The sequence below is a fragment of the Rhodnius prolixus genome, unplaced genomic scaffold (assembly GCF_049639745.1).
Source record: "Rhodnius prolixus isolate KJV_2025 unplaced genomic scaffold, Rpr scaffold_2, whole genome shotgun sequence".
NCBI lineage: Eukaryota > Metazoa > Arthropoda > Insecta > Hemiptera > Reduviidae > Rhodnius > Rhodnius prolixus.
Window position 1 is genome coordinate 16,264,403 of NW_027411592.1, and position 27,653 is coordinate 16,292,055.

Genomic DNA, 27,653 nt, shown 5'->3' on the forward strand with positions numbered 1-27,653 from the left:
TTTTTGTATAAAGCGGGTTTGTCTGGAGCAAATAAATGCTCATCAAATTTTTTAGAGTTTACAGGTTTGTTAGTTATTTGTTAGTCGTTCGTTACTTGTATTAAGTATTCATTTTAAGGAAATATCGTTTAATTTTTCTTTATTCTCTATACTTTCTCTTGGTTTATCATATTTTAATTAATGGTGATTTGTTGCTAGAAATAAGTTACATTGGCTTAGAGTGCTGTTTGGGACTACAGTGTAGCATATTTGCGCTGTGTGGCATACTAAAGGTATGACTCACCTCTGGGACTGCCGCACGCCACGGCCGGCTGAATCATTTCGCGTGGTATCTCGTGTATATTTGTGGGTCTGTTGGTGGTCTCCTTTGTTCGTAGCTACTATCACATTATCTTCTTCCACTATGCATTACCTTATATTTTTTTCATTTTTTTAATGCCGTATAATTCGATTTTATATTATTAATTAGGACAAATTTAATAACTGCATGAGTTCATCTATTGAAATTCATTTTAGTAATGATTAAATATAAATGGCCGATTCTATTTTTGTTGCTTGCCAAAGAATTTCCTTTTTCGATTTTATACGAGAAAATTAATGTTTTAACTGGACTAAGTGCGGTTTAACTGAAAACAAATTTTATTATACTTAATTTTGTACTATCTGCGGTGTTTTTTTTCAAACCGTCGACTAACGCGTTGAAGAGGTAACTGCATTTTCAAGAAGGAACAATGCAACTGGAGGCTCTCAAACCTTCTGAGGAATGTAATTGATATAATTAATTACAGTATGTTTACAAGGTAATATTACCGTTTTCCTAGGCGGTCCATCGCTTCTCATTGTTGACCGAATATACCGGTGGCACCTATTACCAGCTGGCTGCCTACTCTGTTGAATATTTATTTTTTTGCCACCTCGTTCCTTACTCTTCAGGAGAGATTCCCAAGTGTGGTTGAACTCAAAAACACCTTAAAAACTTGCTTTCCACGTTTTTCTCGATTTTACTAAATACTTTGCTGCAAATGAGCACAGACAATATCGGTACACCTTGTTGTACGCCCGCTCATTCTTACAGAGTCTTCAAATAACTGCGACTGGTACTGTTCGTTTCCATCACATTATCATACACATTAGCTTTATCAGTTTCAATGTAATCTGCAATTCTTTCATAGAGTTTTAATTAATCCATTTCTTGAAACTCGATCGTAGGCTACCTTAAAAACCAATATAGACTTGTGAAGCAGCTTTAAGTTGTTCTTGTTAAAACTTTTCAAGAATGGTTTAAAAATTGGATCCACAGGTGACCTTATTGGCAGAAAGTCAACCAGGTAATCTCTCAAAATCTCCTCCATCTTGTCAGTATATCATTCTGGAAATTGTTCTTCGGTTTGTAGGTAAAGGGAAGTTTAAATAGGTCTAGAATTGGTTGTATTCAAAATATATTATGCTATCAAGCGATTCGAATTCTTGAGATTTGACTATCATTTATTTGTATTTAGTATTTATTTTTTGGTATTCAGCATTGCCTTAGTAACCGGACGAAAGTGATCATTACACTAACGATTGAAGATACTGACGCGCCTCATAAATAAAATATTAAAACAAAAAAAACAACAAAAAATGGTTGTAGTAAGTGAAACTTGGATAAATACTTTATTCAAACTATTTTAAAGAAGCTTAAAGCAAGAATGTCTTAAATAATAAATAGGAAATCATTGAGAAATGCTACCAAATATGTTTTAATGAAAAAACAATCAAAGGCTGGGCAGATTGAATTGATAAGATATAATGTACTACACCCATATATTGTATCATTTAATTTTATTAATTTTTTTAAAGCATGAATCGTGAAAAAAATTTCTGAACTAGTGTAATCTCTTGCAGAATAGAATCTCGAAATAAAGAAAAGATATGCCGTCCACCTGGACAACAATCTTCAATTCATTCATGTATGAGTCATGTTCGGAGAGCGGCAAAGAGGAAGCGGTACAGTCACAAGTCACCGGTATTAGTCACATAAGGAACATTCTTGAAATATTGTAGGTTACCACCTATGACGAGATAAGATAACCTAAAAACTTTTATCTCATTGAGTAAATAAAAACCAATAATGCATCTTGTTCAATTAATTCAACAGTTTGTTTTTTGATAAAACAAGAAAACTGACATGATATATCACGATTTCTTTAAGGAAATCCTCACAGAAATACTGACCATTTGGGAAAAAGTATTTTCTTGGTAAGTGCGTGCAGAGGAATTAGGAATGGTAGGGTAGATAATTAGATTAATGCCGCTAATTGATCAATTTTCTTTGGCTGGATTAAGAAGTAAACCATGTAAAATTAAAGCTTCTTTTTAAGGCTTACAAGAAGAATTGTTAAGGAATGGATTAGCTCAGTGGAGATCCCTGGTTCAAATCGAGTTGCTAACTCTTAGATTTTATCTCCCTAGGACAGGGGTCGGCAACCTATTTTAAGTAGAGAGCCATTTCTCCTTAAATAATTTTAATAATTCTTACCAAGAGCCGCAAAGGTGATAGAGTGTAAACAACTCTGAAGATCATTTGTAATAACTAAGGAACGGATTTTTATGTATTTAAAAATGCCAAATATTTAAGTAAAATGGACATTTTTTTTTATGAAAATGGAATTTTATTTTGGGGGGGGGGACAAGTTATAATTATTTATACAAGAAAAGAACATTTTTACAATTTATAATAATTTATTAGGAACAAAATAATTTGTTTTTACAAGTTATAATGATTTATACAACAAAGAACATTTTTACTATTTATAAAAAGATGTGTTAAATTTTCAATTTTGAAAACTTCACTCTTCGAAATTGTTTGCAACCACATGAAATTTCAAATGTTGGAACGTAAAGTGACGATAAGATGGACTTGTAACGACTAAAAGATCATTCAACATCTACAGATGTTATAGGTGCCTTCTGTTCCACTGATAATATCAGAAATCTGGCAGATGGTCTCCCACCCTTTGTTCTTGCTCAGTACTTCTACCAGTTTTGATCTTATTTTTTTAAAAATACCTTTAATAAATGGAGTTTTCATTCGTTTCAATAAAATTAAAATATACATTATATTTTGGGCAGGCTGAAGAGCCACACAATTGGGATAAAAGAGCCGCATGCGGCTCGCGAGCCACGGGTTGCCGACCCCTGCCCTAGGAGCTTCTTATAGCTCACTGTTCGGTAGAGAATTGATCCAACCATCTTATGAGAGACGAACGAGATCCTATAGAAAGTTGCCTTTGGAAAAAGATACAAATTCATAGACTTTCTTCAGGCGAATTTTAGAGAGAAGATAATTTCTGAAGTGTAAAGTTTATTATGGTTTGGATCGAGAGGAATAAAACTTCCAAGATTACCCAAGAGTTTGTTAACGTCTTGGGCATAGACCATAGTTTCCCGAAGATCATCGCGGAGTCTGTACTCATTTTTAGGAATATTATACCGTGCTGTATGGATTATGAGTAGTTTTCTGCCAAGATCATATGAAATGACAGAATATAGCGTTGCACCAACTTTTAGTAAGAGCTTTATTTTATACTTTGCCTAATGAATCGATGGTTAATTTCTTTTAAATCATATTCTTGCGACTTAACAAATTTGACCGAATTCTCGCTAGTTTAATTTTAAATATTAAAATACAACGAACTACAGCTTCAGACATATTGTCTGATTAATGTGGTAATATTCGGATCGAAGGAAATAAGTAGTTTTTTCTTCCCTTGTCGTTTCTTTGTATTTATCTTTTATCAGATATTCCAGAAAGCAATGCACATCAAACATTCTAAGTCAAATTTATTTTATTTATTTCTGTATATGAAATACATTCCTATTACATAATGGCAGGTAGTTTACCTTGTTTACAAATTTTTATTCACAAAAATAATAACAATATGAAAGAAAAATAGAACTAAAATTAAAAATGATGAAAGCAGTAAAAGCAGAATGGAAGAGGGCTCTTCCCAAATTCTGAAAGAATAAAGCTTCTTATTTAGCAGATAGATTACAGTAGTCATAGATATTGTTTATTTTTTGAGTAGAAGTAATAAGTAAAATTCAAATTCAAATTCTGTTCAAATTGGTCTTTGGGGATTTTAAGTTACATAATAATTTAAATAAAATGTTATGTCAGAAGATTTCGACTTCCCATAGGTTTAATTGGTGTTTTTCATCGCCAGCTTTTATAAAAAACCCTTGAAAGATAAATGTTGCCAGTGTTTTAATACCAGATATGTGCGAATACCCTGCAGGAATGGTGCACTTGGGATCGTGGTTTTTCCCCTGACCGCGCAAGAAGGGTGATAACACTGTGAACTAGAGAGCAGAAGAGGCACATTCAACTGTCTGCCAGTGCAGCAATGGGCATGGACATTATTTTCAGTTCTTCCCTTCTACGACCAACCACCAGAGCTACCACCAAATTACACCGCCGCAAAACTGCGGCGGACAAAAGTCTGATTTATTATCCATCCTTTGCACAACCCTCTTCCTTCACACTATATTGCTATTGCATCGCGCACATGCATACAAACAGCCACTGGCAATGACAGGTGTAGTTTTATTTGTGGGCTGCAGCACGTGCATCTGCATCATCATCATCATCACACCCCTACATCCAGATATTAACTTTCATTTATTTGCACTCTGGGCCTTGTTCTCTCTATTGGGGCATTCCATTTTTCTCAATTTTAAACAATATAATCATCTCGCCCTCCGTTTAACAAGCATTCTTTATTAGATTTCTGTTTGTGCTTGACATTTATTGTTACACCAGTAGTTAGTGCCTGTAACACAGTCTATTACAATTGTTCGTTTACTAATATCACTCTAATCAAACTCAGTAAGTCCTTTTTACGATAGGGATTAATCGTTTGGATTTGAGAACAGGATGATCACAAAAAACAATCTATTGTATTTTCATAAAATTACTTTTAAAACATATCGTACAATATCAAATTAATGCAATTAATTTTTTCACTCAAATATCCCTTCTACAGGACTAGTTATTTCTAAAAATTATTTAACTAAAGGACATATAATGAGAAGAAATAGAATTAATCTGTAAACAACTCAAAACCTCATCGAATGAACTTAAATGAAGTACCTTTTTGCCTTCAAAACGTTTGTCGTAAAGGTAGTTGATTTTATTCAACATTGCGGATTCAATTTCATTTTGAACATTCAAAGAGGTATACAAGCTAAAAATTGTTGAAATATTTTTTTAGGAACTTATATTTCACGCGATGATGGAATTCTAAGTCTTATGCGTGACTTACTATCTTGAACTTTTCCTCTTCTTAGTTATAATGCCCTATGTGCTCTAGACTTAAGAGTCAGAGAGGATGCTCACTTCACTCAGAGAGGGCGCCTTGTTAGATGATCGCGAGATGCCATTTTCGGTTCATTTAAGATTCAATTGCTTATTTAATAATTAATTTTATTGGATAGAAGATTTTTCATTTGTTTAAATTTGATGTTTTAATTAGATCATTCTCTTGATTCTTCTTGGCTTTCTCATTGCTTTTCTGGAGTAGCCTCCTTTTTGTTAGGCAAATTCTTTCAGGAAGAGCGAAAATAGATAACATTTTCAACTGTACGTTGAAGACAGCTACATTCAGTTCCTGACAGTTTAGATGTAATTATTATTATTGTGATGAATGCTGTTTATTTCTTGATATAAAATCCACAGATTGAACAAGAAAATAGGCTAAAATCAAATCTAAATAATAAGCAAAAGTTCAAGAATCCAAAATTGAAAGTTATTTAAACCAAAAAAGGAAACATATCTGGGAAATGTAATAAAATGCTAAATAGAAAGAAAATACATTCTACAAATACAAATATGACTTTAAACTAACATTACTCCTTTTATTAAAAGAAAAAATTTTTTTTTTTATATAAACCTTCAAATTAGACTACCTTAGAATTAGATTTTTAATTCTGTGTGTACATTATTGAAAGAAACAGTCATACGAGGGTCGTTTGAATAGTCCGTGCAAAGTCAGAGAGATAGCACTACTGGCGCGTATCGAGGTTATGTTTAGTTAGTAGCATCTCTTGGAAGAACACACACCAAGTTTCAGCCAGATCGGTCTATTTCTTTGTGTTTGACATTCGTTTGAATCGAGGAAGTCGAGTGATTTTCAAAAAATGGACGAAAAAGAATTTCGTGTGTTGATTAAACACTACTTTATGAAAGGCAAAACGCCTCAGGAGACTAAAGAGAAGCTTGATAAACATTATGGTGACTCTGCACCTTCCATTAGAACAGTTTATAAGTGGTTTCAAAATTTTCGGAGTGGCCATATGGGCACAAGTGACGCTGAACGTTCTGGACGCCCTGTTGAGGTTACTACTCCAGAAATCATTGATAAAATCCATGATATGGAGATGGATGACAGAAGAGTGAAGGTGCTAGTGCTGTGGGCATCTCGAATGAACGGGTACATAATATTTTGCATCAACATTTGGACATGACAAAGCTATCCGCAAGATGGGTGCCGCGATTGCTCACGCTTGACCAAAAACGAAATCGTATGAAGTGTTGCAAGGACGGTTTGCAGCTGTTCCAGAAGAATCCGCAGGACTTTAAGCGTCGTTTCGTCACTGTGGATGAAACATGGATACATCACTACACTTCTGAGACCAAAGAACAATCTAAACAACGGGTTACCAAGGGAGAATCTGCGCCAAAAAAGGCGAAGACCGTTCCTTCGGCCGGAAAGATTATGGCGACTGTCTTTTGCGATTCACAAGGAATAATCCTCATCGACTATCTGGAAAAGGGTAAAACTATTACAGGTGCATATTATTCATCGTTATTGGACCGTTTGAAAACCGAACTGCATGAAAAACGCCCACGATTGGCCCACAAAAAAGTCCTTTTCCATCACGACAACGCACCAGCTCACACCTCAGCAGTTGTGGTCGCAGAATTAATGGAAATAGGGTTCCAACTCGTTTCTCATCCCCTCTATTCTCCAGACTTGGCTCCCTCGGACTACTATTTGTTCCCCAATATGAAGAAATGGCTGGCGTGAAAAAGATTTTATTCAAACGAGGAGGAGATTGCAGAAACGAATGGGTATTTTTCAGACTTGGACAAATCCTGTTATTCGGAAGGGATCAACAAACTAGAGCAGCGTTGGACGAAGTGTATAAGCCTAAAAGGAGACTATGTTGAAAAATAAAAAAGGTTTACCCCAAAAAATTAAGTAGTTTTTATTTTTGCACGGACTTTTCAAACGACCCTCGTATAAATATAGTTACTTTTCTGTCAATCAGTTTCACCATTAAAATCTTAAATAACAGATTGAACTATGGCAGTTTGACAACAAATTTTGCAGATTTAGTTCACTTTATGTTAAACCATTTCTACAGAACGTTATGCCTAAATATGGGTAGCTGTCGTCATCAATATTCGTATCCCCATAAAGGGACTTTCTTAATAGGTTTTTGCCTAGGCAGTTCGTTGTGCTGTTGCCTAGTTTGAATACTGTCCAGTGAGACGTGCCCAATGAGTCATCTTCCAAGTTCATTAAATCTTTAGTTAATATTCCAATCACGTTTCTTTTACACTACCAACTCTTACAAGTTTTACAACAGTTCTTATATGTCTCCAGTATCTTATATTTCTCCAGGCCACTACTTAATTAGTTGAAACTGCTGACTGTATACTCTTAGTCACCTTTTTTGTCCATACTGACGTGTATTTCAGATAATTTTTTTATTTATTCATGTTTTATCTCTCTTATTTACCATATTTTTTAATGTGCTCAACATTCTTTTAAAATTTGTGTTCTATTTAACATATCTTTTCATTTAACATTGCCTAAGCATTGAAGAATTTAGATTCTTTTTTTTGTAATTGATTCACTTTCTAATTGACATTATGTTTGAATTTCTAGTTTAATCAATGATAAAATAACTTAAGTAAAATATTTGGTTTAGTAACTAGAATTATAGAAGATGCTCTCTTCAAGCTTAGACAGCGCAAGGACCCAAAGCTTGCAAGATCATGTGGTAAGCTTGTCTGTTCTCACTGCCTTCGCTACGAGGACTGTTCTCTCCTCTTTCATGGATATATTTACATCTGATGGTACTAAAGTTTTTATCGAAACACTATCTCAAAGAATCCTATCCGAATAAAAGTTTCCTGTAAGCCCAATGAGATGTTGTTGAATCACTAGCTGTCGAAAAACTCAGTAACTCATTTAATGGCATTTTTATAAATTCCAGTGAAGGATAGATTTGCAAGATTATTGAGAATTGGTGGAAGATTGCGGTAGCAATGCCGGTGGTGTATTAAGTTTAATGAAGAACTAATGTTATCATATAGAGATTCTTTATTAGCTGACAAATAAATACTTGTTATTTTGTAGAAGTCGTACGCTATTGCAATGTATAATAATTTATTTTGTAAAAATCTTTCAAAAATCAATATGATTATTTTTTCCTAATTTTATTTTCATTTTTTAAAATGATTTAAGGCGCGTGATTATCTGAGGTTATTGGCGCCCGGAGCTTTTTTCAGTGCACTGCCGCCGGCCTTCGGACAGTGAGCTGTATGAAGTTCTTAAGAAGAGAAAATCTAAGGGTCAGCAGGTGCATTCGAACTCGGGACCTCCGCATGGGAATCCAATACGCTAACCGCATAGCTCATCCCCTCCCTTGTTATTATTATTTATATTATTATTACTTAATAGACGATAGAAACTGTTTCATGTTCTCATATTCTTTTTTGTAGCCTCAATTATTTTTTAGATTAAACTTTACTTTATCTTGAGCTGTTTTGGTCAGGGTTTGTTGCTCGGTAGTTTTCATAGTTCGGATATAAGTGGAAATTTAGCTTAACGGGCGTCTTCAGAAAGTGAACCAAAAATGATCCAGATGACATAAAAGAGACAAGGACAAAATTTCAAGTACTGTCCAGCATTGCGTACCACTCCCACATACCTTTGTTAGTTGTGGCCATCAAATATTCTACAGTTTATAACTTTAATGTGTCTTCCTTAAGTACCAATTTTAAGGCAAAGAATGTAGTCGCCGTTTGTTGAGTGCAGAATATGAGTGTGATGAAAAACTAGACTGAGTTGTGCTTAAGGGTTCACTGGACCTAAAGTAATTGCACACAGCAACTGGCTCCTGGAGTCCGTATGTTTATTGTAGTTCGGTTCCCAGTGTAGGGTTGTTAAACATAATGTCAATTTTAGTAAGAAGTGTTTTGAATAGTAATTTATACTAGTTTCGTTCTATTCAATATAGATATTTCACCACACTACCAAAATTTACACAATCTAGAATTGGAAATCATTTACCAAGGAACATGTATTTAGTAATTACTACTTAATGGATTTTTAATTTCCTTCCATTCAGACTGTGCTCTGGAAGAAGAGAGTTTTCTGATAAGTTATTTTTAGGAATTTATATATTTTAGATTTTATGAATTCTAATTTAAATTATATTTTGATTTCTTTATTTAATATTTACTGCTGAAATTTTGTATTAACTGGATAATTTGCAAATAGCGCAACACATTTGACTTCTTGTTATTTGATTCATAAACAAAATAATAATAATAATAATAATAATAATAATAATGCATCAATGAAGCAGATTATATTGTCTTCTAGTAACAATTATAAAACAAATAAAACAAAAATATTACACAAAACACTACTTAGTATTTCACAAATATAATAAATAAAAATGAAATATAGAATACCATCATACATAACTTCAATTACATTTTGCAAATTAGTAAAAAAAAATTCCTAATTTCCTAAACTCTATCATTCGATCTAAGTTTCTGAAACAGTATATTGTATCTCAAGACAACACATCAAATCTGGTTAATATCTTAACTTTTGATACTGTTGAAAAAAAATTAATAATGTCTATTTTTACATATTAGAGATTTGCGGATTGTCAGCAGAATTTTTTTTTTTTTGCGTTTATTGTGGTCCAATCAGCGCGTTAGCGCTATAAGTAACAATGATAACAGTTAACATGTCGAAGTAAATGAGTGGAGAAGTTACCCAGTGGTAACACCCCAAAACATTATATGTTTAGTCACTCTCTTCACTTGAGAGGAGATCACGAGGCCACTGTCGTTTAAGACGTCTTGTCGGGTTGTCAGGAAGAGTTCTAGAAGAAAGATTGTGAGCTAGAGAATTTATATGAGATTGCAGGCTGAAGTGGAGTTTTCTGTATCATGTTTTAGCAACTTGGGTGACAAAAGGAATGTTAAGGTCAGTGTGTATAGTCAGGTTGGAGACATAAAATGGAGCGTTTACGATAGTTCGAAGTATTTTAGATTGTAGCGATTGAATCCTTTGGAGATTGGAGCGTTTGGTTGAACCCCACAGCTCTATTCCATACGCCCAGATGGGTTTTAAAATAGAAGTATAAATCAGTCTTTTGTTGTCCAGAGAGAGTTTAGATCTATCGTCTAAGAGTCTTTTAAGTAGTCGATAGCGTCTGTTTAGTTCTGTTCATTTAAGTCTAGTGTGGGGGTCAGCAGAATTAACATAAAAACCAACAGCATTTTCAATATTAATAATTAATGTTTTGTAAAGTTGAGGAACTTAGTTTCCATTACTTAGGAGCTTTGTTTCATTTTCTTTCCTTTTTTATGCAATACGCGAAATTTTGAGAGCTAAATTTTAATTTATTTTTCTATCACGTACCTTATTATTTTGTAAGTACATTGTTTAATTATTTTTATTTTGCAAAAGTTATTATTTTAATTGTAATAGAGAATGTCAACTCCATGCTAACAGGTGTATGTTCCTTTATAACAATAAAACTGTATTCTATCTATTCTAATTCCTTATTTAAATATATTTTTTCTGCAACCATATAGGGAAGTTCTCATTACTCAATTAAAATCAGCTGTGTAATGCCCAACTTCCCACACTAGTGGGGAAAAATTCCCATTAGTGTCACTTTGCTCACCAGTGAGTGGAAAAACTTTATTGTGCTTCCTTGATATAAGAAGTTTTGTTATTAAGTATTTTCTGTAAAACTTTAATAAGCTTATTTAAATTTATTTTATCTAAATAATTAAAAAACGAATATTAAAAAAATAAAATAAAAATTGAAAGGAATATAGAAATAAAAATAATACTTTAATAAATAATTAGATATTTTTAATTATAACAGTTAAAAAGGTTATGGTGTTACCTTATAGAAATTTAAAATGGATTCCAGGGATTCCTGTTTACAAAACACTCCTTCATCAATAAAAGAAACAGCAGAAAATGTAATAAGTAATGTAAATACGTAAGTAATGTAAATAATTGTAATATAACAATAAATGTTTATAATAAATAAATTACTTTTTGTGGACTGTAAAAATGAAATTTTTAATTTTTTTAGTTAATAAAACTAATGGTTGCAGAAAAAATATAATATTTAACTCGAGTGTCAAGTATTTTCCTCACACTCGGAAATTCACTTGCACTCGCCTCGCTTCGCTCGCTCGTGCGTGCAAACCCTGCCTTGCGTGAAGAAAAGTACTACTTTCCACACTTGTTAAATAAATAACAATATTGGTAGGTGAAATGGTAGAGAAAAGCCTATACCTATCAATACTATCTAGTCATGCTAATCTACCTTGGCCAGGTGTCGTGGTCGGAGGCGTTTAGCAAACATTATGCATTATTTACATTATAATTAATTACATCCTGTAAAACCAAGGCCAATACAGGGAATCGTATCTATTGCAACTCTTACAAAGCTTTAGGTGGCCACGCAATTTGTGTCAAATTGGACTAGTTCAATTGGTAACAATAGTGAAATAACTTAGTTTGTTTTGTTAATGTAGCGGAATATAAAGAACAGTAGATTAGAAAACCAACAAAAATGGCCATATCATTTAAAACTCTTCTTACCTAGTTTATTTGACCAATTTTCGATAAATGAACACAAAATTGGACCAAGTAATTTATTTAATTAATTTTTATGTAAATTATTTTGATGATTTTAAAATTTCAAGGCAACGGGTTACGTGGATGTACACATGAGGATGTTAGTAACATAGTTTCAGTCATGAACGCTAATTTCAATTTTTACACGTGTTTTTTTTAATGACGAATTCGTTTTCTGCGTACCTTTAATGACGTCCTAACGGTTGCTTTGCACATGAGTCACAAAACATTGATTCGGTGGAACTTCCCATTGAACAGAACGGATCCAAACAGTTATTCAGTAGAAACAATCACGTTCCAGTCACCATTTCCAACTGAGTCATCGTTTGATTTGATTTGATTTTTATCAGTTATAAAGTGAAAAATAACATTTTCATTTGAATTCATCATGTTTAATTAGGCGCTACGATAGTCAAGTGTTGTCTATAACGAGAGATCTCTGTCTGAAGGCTGGCAGAGCACTGAAAAAGCTCCAGGCAGGCGCCTTATGACCACAGATGTCACGCTTTAAAACGAAAGAAAAAGGATATTCTGTGAGAAGAAAGATTTAAAGAAGGGAGCCAGAAACGATTTGTGGTGATTAATTCCGATTAGCCCATTGTCCAGCATGAGTAGAAGCTCAATTCGCTCAAGTAGACCGACCCGTGAGCTCTCAAATTTCGCTCTTGCCAGAACCTCACTATATGGAGTGATTTACCTGCATCTTCACTCACTAGCAAAGCCAGCAAATAAACAAATTTGGGTCTAACAGATAGACTCACAGATAGACCCAGAAGACTCACAATTTATGAGCTTTACTGTACGCTCAGCTGGTCCAATTAGTTCAACGACGAGGAAAGGCAAGTTTTTACAATTCAAACTTCGCCTGCCTTTGATCAATAGCGTTATTTGCTGAAATTATGTTTTTTTTTTTAAATGATTCACTCAATCCCCAGAACGTGTGGCCTTATTTGATTAAGGCTCAGATCGTCGACTGTTAGAAGGGTCCTGATTTTTGATTTTATGGTTTAATTTTTAACCTTCTTGGGAAGTTCAGTGGTCATTTTAAAGCACAGGTGATGCTCTGGTGTCTACGATCAAGAGAGAGAATTTGAAATGGTCACCTATTGAAGATTTTAAAAAAAATTTCTTAACATCGTAAAAATTTACTTATTATTTTTTGCAATAGGAGGCGAGGCGGGTTCCTTTTCCAGTTACTGCAGCCATATAAACTTTAGAATCGATTTGAATTTCGATTAATTATAAGCCACAATGGTTTTGATTGTTATCAGACTATCGGAGGAGATATTATTATAGTACTGCTATTCTTGCGATATTTTATTATTTTAGAATCTCATTGAAATGGAATAATTCGAATTACCTGCCTGGAAGACTTTACATAACTTAAACAATTGTTATTTTCTGTCCACTTTATAATGAAAATATAATGACAAAGCCGTTTTAGTTGATTTAATTATTGGACTCAATCTTCAATTGACTTGTTTGTGTAAATTTCTGCTTCTACGAGAAGACTCTAAATGCTAGTAATCAATCACTTTCTTTTACAATATTATAAAAGATATCCATTATGTTCGAACTACCTTTACCTTAGAGAAACATTAAAGATTATTTGAACAGTAGGCGGAAATCACAATCATCAGTAAATTTACTTTAAAAAAAACTGTTTAAAAAAAGACACCAAGTATATAAATCAACTAATGATAGATTAGAAAATAAAATAAGATATAATATTAAATAAAAAATTAAGGTGAATGGAGGTAAGATACTTAAAGCAGCAGTTTCTACTCATTTCGTGTAGGATATAATCTAATATGTATTATTAAATAAAATTATATACTTATAATATGAAGTTACATAATATTTATTCAACTTCTATCTTATATCTGTTTTCTTTACTTTCAGATTTCATATGTAGGTGTATCACTTATTGAAATAACTATTAAGTTTAGTTGTCCATATTTGTCCAAGTTAATAATTCAACATTAAACAGACTCCAGATTATTCCTCCAGCTTGCTCTGGAACGTGTTCAAGAGAGTGAAAAAAAAGAGTAAAAAATAGATTTTTAAGGGCCACGAGCGTGAAGAAGAAGGGAAGGTCTGTTGTGTGTCGCCGGTCAGCTGTGTAGGGCCATCTGCTTTATAGCGGCCCCCCGGCACGCCTTTGTTCAAACTATCTGCCCAATATTTAGTGAACCACTTCTCTTTTTGATATTTCACTATTTATTTTGTATCTTTTGTAATTAAAACTTTGAACTGGTTTCTACAATGTGGATAAGTCGGCTCTTTAACCGTGTATACATACCTACATTTATATTCCCTAGGATAATCTATTAACAACGGTCGATAACCAAACCAATATACTTTTTTCTTTTTTTTTTAATAAACATTCATTGACTTTTTGGGCACAGATTTTTTTTCATTTCGCTAGATCCATGGATTAAAGTAAACTCCAAAAAACAATTTTTATAATCTTAATAATTAATATGGTTCAATCAAACCACCTTCAAAATACTAAGAATATCATGTTACAGAAATGCTGTATTTGTTGAAAACCTCCTCACTGTGAGTGGTCAGTCTCTGTAAACGATTTTTTTTTTTTGTTTGCATCCGCAAAACGTCTACTCTTCGTTCATAAATTCTTTCTTTTTGAAATTCCTCTCCGGGAAATTGATTTTAAATGGTAGTTTCGGAACATCACGCTTCTTTTAAAATTCCTTATTTTAAATCCATTATATTAGTGGTCTTTTAATAGAAGTAACCAACAATAACTTTATACTTATAAAACTTCAAAGTTGGAAGTTGATTCTTTATTGAAATGTACTAAAAATATTTTCCTTCATCAACGATAAATTCTTTTAATGCCAACAACTTGTGAAGGTACATTTAGCTCTAATTTTTGGAGATAACAATACTATTATTGAAAGGGAAGAATACATTTTGAGCGTTAATTAGAATTAGTTGGCAAATAATTGCGTAATTTCATAATCATTATTTTTAAAAGGTAAATAAGATAATTTGGAATCGAATGTTGTTGACAAATCTAAATTTAATCAGTTTTCCATTTGTTGAACATAATTCAAGTTCTATTTACTGTTATAAGATTAATTTTTTTCAGTCTTTGAAAGGCACTCCCTGATATAATTTTTTGAAAAATAATCTTATCAAGAGACTCTTCAGAAACAGAAAACAACCGGAAAATACTTTCAATTTTTTATAAATTAAGAAATTAATATCAAAATAAACCCTCTGACAAAATTAACGCCATATACTTCCCCTGCAGAAGAGGAACCATTTTAGCGGTTTTAACTTTGCTAAATCGTTCACCTGGAGATTTGATTTGCAGTGTAAATTGACCAACAAATCTCATTTCAGTCAATAAATAGCCCTTGTGAGAACCGGACCTATGGGAGGGGTCATCCTCCAGATTTGTGAAGTTTGCTCACAGTTCTAAGAGGATATGTTACAAGATACCTGATTTGTTCGGCCGAATTGTGCAGTTTTATTCTCGTACATTTATTCTTTAACATCCCTCGCCTGCGGGTGCTGTACTGCCTGGACTACCACGTCCTCTTCTTTTTGCGCATGATGTGACTCACAAAAACTGTTTAAACTTAACGAGAAATGCTGGACTAATGTACGTGGAAAATATTGCCCAAGTAACGCAGACTCCATCCTTCATTCAGCAATGCAATTACCGCCGCTTACTCTAGAAAAAAAAGAAGTAATAATAATAATAATAATAACATTAATAATAATAACATTAATAATAATAAGGGAAGGGATTAGCTATGCGGTTAGCGTACTGGATTCCCACGCGGAGGTCCCGGGTTGGAATCCAGCTACTGACCCTTAGATTTTCTCTTCCTAGGAGCTTCTTACAGCTCACTGCCCGGTGATGGACAGTGTTGTCTGTAAAGAGAGAACACTGTTCGTAGGCCGGCAGTGCACTGAAAAAAGCTCCGGGCGCCAATAACCTTAGATGTTGACGCGCCTTAAATCATTAAAAAAAAAAAAAAAAAAATTAACAGTTTCAATGCAGTAGATTTTGTTGTCTGACAGTAGACTTACTTCCTAACTAAAACTAACTAAAATATTTACAGTTTATTCGTTCACATTCTTACGATTGAGGCTTCTGCATCGACAGAATCATTTGTTGCTTTAATTCTCTCTGGAGTGAATTTGCTTTTGAATTAAATTGAATCATTGTTAATTAGACGAATTATGAGCAATAAATACTATCTATTTTCCAAATGTTTTTCATCACCACAAGTCTGGCATTGTTGGTACTGTATAGAGTCAGTATTTTGACTGTTTCGCAAAAATTATCTATGAATTATAAAGTCTGGATTAGTTACTAAAGATGTCTTAGCTCCACTTTGGTAGATCTCAATAGAGGTGCTACTAGCGATATCTATTGAGCGGTATCAAAACTTGTAGAGTGATAATGAAGAGGAGGCGGTGACAGAGTAACGACAAGGTCGCTTCCTCACCTTTAGTAGTACATGAAGGTCGCTGAACTGTCTCTTCTAGCACTCACCAGTGCGTATCTTGTTAGCTTGACCCTCCACCTCTTTCCAGTAACTCAGACAATACTAAAATCATTGTATTGTTCAAATAGTTTTAACAAAGTTTGTATTATAAGTCGTGGTAATAATGCTTGGAACAATTAAAGAAAATTTCAGCGGTTTGTTCCTATTTACTTGTCATACAGGAAATTTATAACTTATCCAACTATAATAATTAAATTAAAGGTTTGTTTTACGTTTAGAAATAAAATTTTGATTTAAATTTTTCTTCAAAATTACATATCTTGAGATCAACGAAATAGCGGAAAAGGATTTTAGCAAATGATCGTTTGTTTTTTGCCTTGAATGAACATTACAGTTGTTCAAGACTTTTTTGGAAGGAGGAGGAGAGGTTGTCCAATGTATGAATCGATTTCCAAATCACCTAAAGGTAACCATAGTAGATTTTACATTTATAGTAAAGTGGTTAGGTGTTGTGCTAATTTACAAAACTTTTGGGTGAGTTATACTTTTTTCTCTATAAAAAGTTCTTATAATTAAACGTACTCTTTTAGTTTTTAATACAAATGTAGTAGCTAAGTAACAAGTGCAGCCGTCTCTGAGTGCAGAAGAAGTCGCAGAATATTTGGGTATAATGGCTACTCAGTTGCAAAAGTTCTTCATGTTACTCGTCTACGGTCACTACGGCATTGCATGGATTTGATTTTGATTTGATGTGTGTGTATGTTTTGTTTGGAAAATGCTGAAATAGTCCTGCACGTATGGTGGATGGGGCCAGTGTGGAAGGGTTTTCACACATTACCCAAGAGCTCCTGGAGTCTAATCGAACAAACAGGACTAGTGGTAATGGTTAGAGAGAGCCACCATTTATACTATACTCCTCGGATTACGGTGATAATGGCAAGCTGGCCAACCACTAAGGGATCTGTTAGGGTTAAAAGGGAAAATAAGAATACTGAATATATATAAACAACAACACAATAATAAGAGTTATATTACAATCATAATTAAAGTAAACACATTCTAAAAATTAAATTTTATCTTAAGGGCATGTATACAATCGAGAATAACACACACTAATGATATTAAGATATAGGAAGCGCGCAGCTTCTCCCTTTGCCCCACTCTTCCAATAGTGACAACCAAGACTTGCTGAATGCTAGATATTTTATTTCCTTAACAGGATCTAATTTAAATCAAATGTAAAATATAGGCATTTTATAAAATTGTTTTTACCAAGGGAATAAAGGAGAGATAGATTTCAAGTTTAAAGTATTGAATAAAACTTCGTCTTGAAAATAAAGCAGACAATTGTGAGAAACAGTAACTGGATCGCAGAAACTTCCGCGTAAGATCTTGCTGGCCGTTCGCTCCTTATTAGTTAATGGTTCAATGCAATTAAATTGTAAAAGGAAATTTGCGGTAGTATTTAAGTAAAAACCATGTGAGTTCTCCTATTCTATTTTTCCAAATTCTTTTTTTAAAAGATTTCCCGCATATTCAGTTTCCTTCAACCAGACGATCTTATATAATTTCATTCTCCAGCTATGTCCTGCATGCTCTGTGTAGACTTACTAGGAGGTCCTCACATTTGATAGCTTTTCCTTCTTCTTCAGGATTTCCTTAGCCATTCTTCCGTTTTCCATTTTTATGTTGTTTTTTTCCTTTCTACAACACACATTGTTCCTTCATATTCCTTCTAGTCTTTTTGTTTTTCACTCTAATTAGTCATAATTCCCATGCTGCCCTCTTTTCAAATTACCTTTTTTCGTAAACTATAAGCTTTTTCTTAAAGCTTTATTCAAGATCTAAATCTCTGCTAGAGAAACTCAGTATATTAAATTAACATTTTGGTACTGTTTATTTTTTAAATATTGCTGCTCGTATTTATATTTCTGCGTGGGTTGTTGCTTTCACTTACCGAATCCTGGTGACGACAGAATTCAAATACTAATATGTTCAACTCTTTGGATTTTTATCTTATCTGTCACCAAGTCTCTTCCTAAGTTTTATTAAAAATATACTAGTATTAGACGTGTTTATCCAGTTTTAAATAAGTTACTCACTCTTTTTTGTGCATCACATATTCCTTATCTCCTTCCCTTAAGTGGGGCTTATTTATCACTTGATCATTTGCAAACAAAACGTTTAACTCAAGAGTAGAAATATTATCTGCAGTCGCTTTTTTTCTACAATAAAGCAGCTTAATTTTAGTTGAGAATGTTAAATATGTAATGATGAAGTTTCCTTGATGTTCTTCCTTGTTATTTCTGCGACTGTTAATATAATAGGCTCTAAAAGCTTGTTCAAATAAATGTTTAGAAACAAAAAAAATTGTCAATCAAAAATTTTGAGCTTTAGCCAATACTGTGCATCACAGTGCATCATTACAATCACTGCAAAGTTATCGTGAATGTATTCTATCATCTTTTTTTTATTTTTATTTTTAAAGACAATTCCTGAGGAATCATATCCCCAATGCCCAAAGTCCAAGATTTCCTCTACTTCCCTCCCGAAGGTTTCCAGATGCCATTCCTTCGGTGATACCCTCCATCCAATTTTCTTAGGCCCTCCTTTCCTTCTCCTCTCACTAGGAATGAAATCTATGATTTCCCAAGGCCATCTCTCACTACTCATTTGCATCACATTGTGTTTCGATGGAATACAATTATTATTATTATTATTATTATTATTTTTTTTTTTAAATTCCATTACATCTTCGGATTTCCGGATTAGGTACGTGCCATAATTGGAGACCACACAGCTTCTTCTCCAGGAATCCATTTCTAGGCCAATAGCCTATCTTCCATTTTCTTCGTCAGGTTCCAAGTTTTTGCCGCGTTTAGGGTTATGTTCGCCAAGAAAACGTAGAAGAGCTTTTTTGAATCTTCATTTGGATAGACTTACTTCAAAGAACAGAGTTCAATAATTGAATAGCTTGCCCTCCCTTTACAATTTCTTTTATCCAATTCTGAAGACCCAGTAGCTGATAACGAGACACCCAGGTACTTAATTAAACTCGCTACACGGATGCAGCTGCCAATCATCAATCATCCACAATCAGGGACGTTGGGGGAGATCCACCTACCACCATATATTGCGTTTTGGACTTATTGACTTCTAAGCCCCATTCTGAGTACACTGCGAGCAGCTTCTTCAACATGTACGATAGGTCTACATCATATTCAGCTAGAAGCACTTGATCGTCCGCAAACTGCAACGTTGCCAGGGTTTCTTCTTCTATTTTTGAACATTTTCTCTTCCAATCAGAGAGGGACACATCGATGTTGAAGAGGACGGGCGAAACAGAACATCCTTGTCTGAGCCTTTTTGATATAGGAAACGACTCAGAAAGGCAGTTACCAAGTTTAACCAACCGAACATCTCGCTTTCTTATAAATATTATATACACTTTTTAGATATAATTTTAGATATATCCACTTTTTAGATATAAAATGTCTAGTTATGATATATAATAAATTAATTGTTAAATATAAATAAATATCTTTTTGTTTCAGACGTACTCTGGACTTTTCTGTGTGGTGGTCAATCCATACAAGAGGCTGCCGATCTATACCGAGAAGATCATGGAGAGGTACAAGGGTATTAAAAGACACGAACTACCCCCTCATGTATTTGCCATTACCGATACTGCGTATCGATCTATGTTGCAAGGTTGTTTTTTGTTTGATTTTATTTTTTTTAATTTTTTCAATTTATATAAAAAGATATTAGTACTTGCCTTTACCCATCCTAACAGGTAGAATTGCATTTGGTTAGATTTTGAGTTTCACCAGAAGTGAAAGAAGTTTTAAGGTGCCTTGAGTATAAAGACCACAATACAGAAACAGAAAAATCGAAGAAAGTATGAACTTAATAAGAATCAGTGGAAAATAATTCACCAGAAGAAAATTATTGAACCCTACGTGAGAACTTGTATTTCATATTAAAACATAAATACCAGAAGTAAATTTCCTTTGTTCAGATAACAGTAGCGATAATCTTTATATGAACAGTGCCAATTACGATAAAGTTATACTTAAGTTCTGATCCAACATAATAAATAGAGGCAGGGTATTGGTAAAACAGGAATGAGAAAATGGAGTCACTAAATACATTTTATCCCCTCCAAAGGAGGCTGAAACTTATGAATCGATAAGAGAAATTATTGGTGAATAAGTTTGTAACGAGTAAGCAAATTGTAATATTCTCCTGTACAAGGCTTGAGAGTATTTTGTAAATATTGTACCTTTAATTAGTTATCAATTGCTGAACATTTCATTTCTTTTTGATTCTTCAGATGATTATTTTTGTACAAACGTCCTATGTGGATCGAAGAAAATATTTTAAGCGAACAATACGTCTCACGACTCCACTCTTTGTCCTTCGCTCCTCTTTCTGGCTTTCAAAGATTTCCACACCATGATCATTAGCAAGCGAAAGGATCTTAAGAGAAGAATAAAATCGTTTTTAAAGAATAAAATTGGCATGATTATTTTCTAAAGAGATGTGATTTGATGGGAATGGAGGAGCAAGAGATTAGAAAATGAATCATTATTGCATACTGGAAAATGTTCTTGTAAATATCCAAGCGATCACATAGAGGGAGAACTCATTCATAGTAAACATCAAGATTGTTTTAAGAAGAGCTGCCTTAATAAAGAAGAGGTTTCTGCCTGAAAGAAAGCTATTTGTCCCCACCTTGACGCTTCTAGCGAATCATAGATTCAGAAGTTGCGGTTTCTGAGGAAGATAGAAAGCTTAAGCAAGGGGGAACAGTATCCAAATTATAATCACAAGGAAGGGTACTGAAACATAAAGATAGTGAAATTAATTAAAAAGAGCGTGCAGTGGTCAGAGAGTTTTGTCGAACGCTATTGTAGTTCATCAACAGTAAAAACAGTAGCGATGTGGCTTCTCTAGAGGTGCACGACATGAAGTAAGTGAATGGTTTCACATAAATACTAAACGATCTACTTACAGGAATATGGATCTACCAAGCTACAATTGTTTAGCAGGCTGTCTTACTCGTCGCATTAATGAGAGTTTGTAAGAGCGCGGGAAGAGCATGGATACCAGTAACTGTGTGTTCTACGGCAACGACCCAGAAAACTCATGAAAGGAACAATCTGATCTACCCTTTTCTTTAAGAGACATACACACTCAAGTTTCTTCAAAACCCAGAGTAAAGCGTGACTAAAAAAAGCTACTCTCTCCGTATGATCGGGATAGCTTGCTTCCAAACCTTGTCTGTCAACTGTCAATGGTTTACCTAATGGAGCTTCTTACTGCGAAAGCACTGCACTGCAAGGGGGGGTACCTACAACTTCAGATTCCATATAACCAAGCATATGGAAGCCTTTACCTCTCTACCAAAGTTGAGGAATTCAACAACACCAATTTTAAGGTTTAAAGCAAGCCAGGTAGTAGCATAATGGGCTCTCTTAGAAGAACATCGATCGAAATGTGGAATTAAAAGCATTTTAACTGGAAAAAAAACTGCAGAAACACGGAACTTAAGAGAAATGGCTTCCCAACCTTACTAAAGGGATGTTTATTTGATTATTGGAAATATTTTTCTTTATAATGTCAGGGCTTTTTTGATACTAAAGCAATATCAGTTTTAAAATTAAACCATAATTACTTGTTACAGAACGTGAGGACCAGTCTATATTGTGTACTGGAGAATCAGGTGCCGGGAAAACAGAGAATACTAAAAAAGTAATACAGTATTTAGCCTACGTTGCAGCATCCAAACCAAAATCTTCAGCTACACCACACACGGTATGCGTTTTGTTAGTTTATACATAAATGTATTCAAATTATCCTCTCCGAAAGCTGTTCATCAATATTTAATTCTCTTTTTCAACTAAGTAATCATAAATTGATTTTATTTATTATTTAAAAATTATTAGTTATAATTGACTTTAGCTACTTGTGTTTATTTCTTTCCTTATTATATTTTCTTTTGTCGCATTGACTCATGGGCCCCCAGTGCCCTTTGTTAACTGCTGCAGTAATTAATACATCAAAATAATTTTCTCCTATTCTAAATCCATCTTCATTTAAATTCATAACAGTAACGGTAGATATTTGATTAAAATCAAAAGTGTTAAACCTCTGCATACTAGTAGATTCAATCAAACAACATGGCTGTATGGATGTCAAAGAATTTTTCTGTTACATCTTACTTTTTGGTGCTTTTTTTGTTTTTTGTTGAAATAAATGATCAAGATTTGCTCTAAATTTTGTTTACATACCCTCCAGGCAGAAACAGTCTCATTTTTCTGATTCCTTTATCGAAGATAGGCAAATTACCTGGCATTAATTGGAAACATTGTTGCTCAACAATTTTAGTACATGATTTACCATTGAAACGCAGTTAATTAAAATTTGATTATAAAACCGTTTTTTGCATTTTTAAAATTAATAAAAAATTAAAAGGATTTATATTTAAAAAGATACTTATGCGTTCAATTTAAAATAGGAACTGAATCCTAAATGAAACACTCTTAAGCTCACCGACGCCTTCTCCCAATAAGAGTTAAAGGTCCCCTTACTTCATCATTTCTTGTCTATATTGATGAAATAATTAAATTTTGAAACCTGGTCCATGAGACTGCGCTAGGATTACTTGTATTTCTTACAGTTGGTTAGCATACAAAAGAGATTAAGTGACCCACTTTCTGTATATGGTAAGTTAGCTAGCTAGTAAGTGTCTTGCCAAATAAAGACTAAACACTTTTATTTTTTATCCAATATTCACGACTAAATTCCTAAAATGGCCTCCCATTTATTTTAGAGCTAGTAGTTTTTACAGCTTTTGGGATGATGTTTGTACCATATCATGAAATATAAATTTTCTGTTCAATAAGTTTGATTCTTCATCCTGTGATTTTTTTTTCTTTACTATTATGTTAAAATGCCTACATAAACTTGACCAAACTCTGAAGATGGAAGAAAATATTAATCTGTTGTTAATTAAAGAAAAGAACAATAGATTATGAAAATAATGTGATAACGAAAACACTTGACAAGTTACTAAAAAAAGCAACAAAAACCCGCTATTTTAGATTTTTTTTTGTTTTCCACGATTTTGCTTAAAAATTGTTCATAATTTTCGAAACATTTACATTTACTCATTTCTTATGTGCAAATCTTATACTTTAATGAAACATACGCTGTTACAATCCATTTTAGGGCAATTGTGGATGAGGGGGAATGGTTAGGCTTTTCTTCAAAATGCTTTTTTAGTGAAATCAATTAAAAAATTAAAGTAAAGTAATGCACCTACCGATCAGGGGTGTCGTGAACATAGACGGGTGATTTACACATAATATATAATTTACATATAATGTAATATTTGATATATGTATAATAAATAGATTGTTGATAGTAACTCAGTTAGTACTCAAATTTGTTGTTAGGCGCCACGGTAGCTGAGGGGTTAGTATTACCGAGTACCGCAAAGCAAAATGCAGTTTACGAGTAGTACTAGGTTCTATCGCCAGTCTGGGCCCTAGATTTTATTTAATGGTTATAAGAAGACTATATTGTAAAATATGTTATCAATTATATTAAAGACAATTAAATTAGCTACTAAAATTCCGAGTTCAAAGCAAATCTTTCTCTTAAAGATGTGAAAATTGTTAAGTAAAGTTGAATGCAATCTTGAAGTGATAAATAATATCGTATAATAATTTTCAGTTTCTTCTTTTTATCTTTATGCCTTTATGACTAAACCTTTAACCTATTTTAAATATTTTATAGTTCTTCTTGGAAAATGATGATTAGAAACCACGATTTGTGATAATTAAAAAAAAATACTGGACCGTAATTAATATCCCCTTTCGTACTTTTTTTGAAAAGGCCGTGAAGCAATAGTTTCTTTACCATTGGTGAAAAACCAGCGTTAAAACTAATACATATGTTAAACTTTGTCAGAAGTAACATAAAGATAAATTATGTTTCCTGATACAGATGTAAAAGATTGGGTTCAAACTGATCTTTAACTGTTATTGAACAGCTATTCTGACTTTTGTTGTAGTATGGTTAGGGATGATGTCGCAGCCTTTCCAAAAAGTTTGATTGAACTTTACCGAAGGATAGTTAGTGTTTCTGTTTAACTATTATTGTGTAGCGTTGAGATAAGGTCGTGATAATTGGGTCCGTTTAGTGTTAAATTAGTAACTGTCTTTTATGGATAGAAAAGAAATCTGCATCAGCAAAGTCGCTTCATCAGGTCTAATCATCAAAGTCTGTTAATTTTAACCTTTTCTGGAAACCTAAGCTTTTTACTCTTTGAATTCAAAGTAAAGGTTTTCCATTTATTTGGGAACATTTCAGGTTTGTTTAAGTTAAAATTGCCTTCAAAGTATTCGGTTTTCTTTAAATACTGTAATTTTTACCTCACCCTTCCATTCATTCCATTTGATAGAAACTGCAAAAAGCTGTTTGATTATTATTACTGTATTTCCTTGTCCACTTCTACGAATATTCCTTTCCTAGCTTCTTATAATGTAGAGGAACGGAAAATTAGCCCAGGTATTTTAAGGCGCTTCGCCATGTGAGCTCATTTCCACATGGATAAGCCATGAGTTCCATCGCTAGACCTGATTTTCAAGATTAACGTTGCCTGGATTCGAATTGAGCAAAACGTGCTTAATTTGCAATTATTTATTTAACCATCCGAAGACATGCTTTTGTTTATCTTCGGAAAGACATATTATCTGACAAGAAGTCTTAGGTGCAGTTTGATGCAATGTTTGTTAATAGTCATCATAATTATGTTGACATCGTATCTTATTTTTTGTCTTCACTTTTTCAATTATCTTATATAAATTTGTTGATCAAAAAATTATTTTCTTATAAATAATGAGAAAATAATGTGCCCACATTTGTTCCTTAATTCGAGCTTGGGTGTGGTTTTTATTATAAGTAGCTAGTTGATTCTGCATGATTTCTAAGCATGTAAAATTTTTTTCTGATATCTTTACACAGTTATGAAATTGTATTATAGAGAAAGTTAAATTTGACTATTATAAAATTAATATATTTAAAATTTTAGAAATACTTTTGTAAGTTACATTATAATTAAAAAAAAAAAAAAAGTTAAAAAATACGAAGTACAATAAAATCGCTTAACTTCAAGAAAATAGTGTATTGTAAAGAGAGTATTTTAGATTTATAAAATGTAGTTTTAAGGATGTTCTGTTTCTTTTGTTTTCTTGGCACCTCTACCTGCACTCTGCATGTGACTGCACTTTGTGGTGGCCGTTGCAAATTATGTGCGATGATACCAGGCCCAAAACCAAGCTCTCATCATTGTAAGTATAATGCACTCTCTCCTCTGCAGGAATTTGTACAAAGACATTCTGTTTTATTTCTATTTACTCCACGTTTATTAATTTTTCATTTTTCAAAATGAATAAATATATTACCTGTTCGATTATCTGACTCCACACGAATTTTTTTTTGTTCCATCATTTGTACTTTTTTTAAAAAAAGGAGACGAATTTTCTTGTAAATTTGTTCAATACTATTGTAGATCATTTATGTTCAATAATCTTTTTTCCCTTTTTGCAATTCATGGCTTTTTAATTAATAATTTAGGTTTTGGCTGGCCTGCTCAAAATTTCTATCTCTTCTTATCTTGGCGATTTCATTTCTCTTTCTTCTTTCCTAGCTATTAAGCCACCATCTCCACGTTTTGTTATTTTGTTTCTGGAATGAGCATTACCTTCTAAATATTTTCCTTCACACTTCATTTCTGTGAGCTTTATATTGTTTCGCAAAACCATTTCTCGTTTTTTTCATCGTGTAAATGTTATTGAGTTTTCTCCGCAAAGGAAGCTAGATGAAATCTAGTTAGTCGGAAGTAAAAAATAACTTTTTGGGTTTATCTGGAAATTTTTTCGTAAATCTTTTAACTAATTTTAGGAGTGGTTTTGTTATTTTAGATTTATCTTAATTGAAACTACGTTTCCATGATTGTTGAAAGCACCAAATATTTGTTACCCTAAATTACCCTGCTTGGGTAATATGTGGGGCAAAAGTACCCCACTTTTTTTAAACAGATAAATGAACTTTCAGAAAAATTTAACATTGGAAGAAATAGTTGAATTGTTGTGATTCTACAGGAGAAAGCTGTTTGGAGGAACTTTTAACTGAAAGAAAATTATAATCTCATTGTTTAAATAATTTTCCGTCGATAAGTGATTAAAAAAAAAAAAAGGAGTAGTTAATTCTGCAGGCTACTAGAGATTATGGATGCTGCAAACTTAAGGCACTAAGATTGATAATTAACTTGTCTTAGACAGAACAAGAAAGATTTTTTAGCAGCGAAACTCCGTTAACTGGGCACAAGATAAAACGCAATTAACTTAAACGTTGCTCAGGCATTTGTTTTTCAAAATACTGATATTTAATGTCTAGTTCATTCAGCATTATAAATAAAATCCTTTAATACATTTTTTTATTCCACAATGGATCTCATGGGAATTTTTGCTGAAGATATCAGTAGAGGATGCTTATATTTCTTAATATAATAATCCTTTTTCGTTAAAGTATCCTAAGGTGTTATTGTTGGAAGACAATTTTTAATTCCAACGTTGAGTGTGAAAATTCACGCCCATTCTTGAAGAACTTTGGCGGTTATAGTATGCACTTAGTCAGTAAAAAGCTAAACGTTCTTTTTGGACGCATTGGATGACAAGGAAACGTGATCCTCTAAATTTATTTTTCTCTTTTGGTAACAGTGCAGATTATGTGAGCTTATTTACTCCCTAGAAAGCAGAATGATGTAGTTCCAGTCTCTAATACATTCTAATTCATTTAAACTATCAGTACTAGCATATTGCCGGATTTATTTTTTTGTATTAGTTTTCTTTCAGATTTTATTTAAATTATTTCTTGGTCACTTGTTAGTAATGAGTAATCGTACTGACGGAATGTTCTTTGTAGAAGTTCTAATTATAAGTGTTGCTTAATTACTATACTACTTCAAAATATTACGAAGCATACAACTTTCACTTCATCAACTTGAACCCAATTGATCCCTGAGTTTTCTTTCAAGTACCGTTCACAACTTAGGGATTATATTGTATTTATTATATTAAATTAAATTTTCAATTATTCTTAAGTTTTAATTATTCAAAAATTATATTGATTC

General features: G+C 33.0%; 1 protein-coding gene across 11 annotated transcripts in view; it reads left to right on the plus strand.

The window, feature by feature from the left end:
* Positions 1-27,653, plus strand: part of zip (myosin heavy chain 10) — a 132,947-nt gene that overhangs the window by 81,347 nt on the left and 23,947 nt on the right. For 9 of the 11 annotated variants that reach the window (XM_074118224.1, XM_074118233.1, XM_074118225.1 and 6 more), the window contains exons 2-4: positions 20,002-20,158; positions 22,137-22,267; positions 25,786-25,809. In XM_074118224.1, coding sequence (XP_073974325.1) covers positions 20,002-20,158; positions 22,137-22,267; positions 25,786-25,809 — 312 coding nt within the window. The remainder of the gene's footprint in view (positions 1-20,001; positions 20,159-22,136; positions 22,268-25,785; positions 25,810-27,653) is intronic. The other 2 variants (XM_074118230.1, XM_074118231.1) reach the window with 1 other exon arrangement.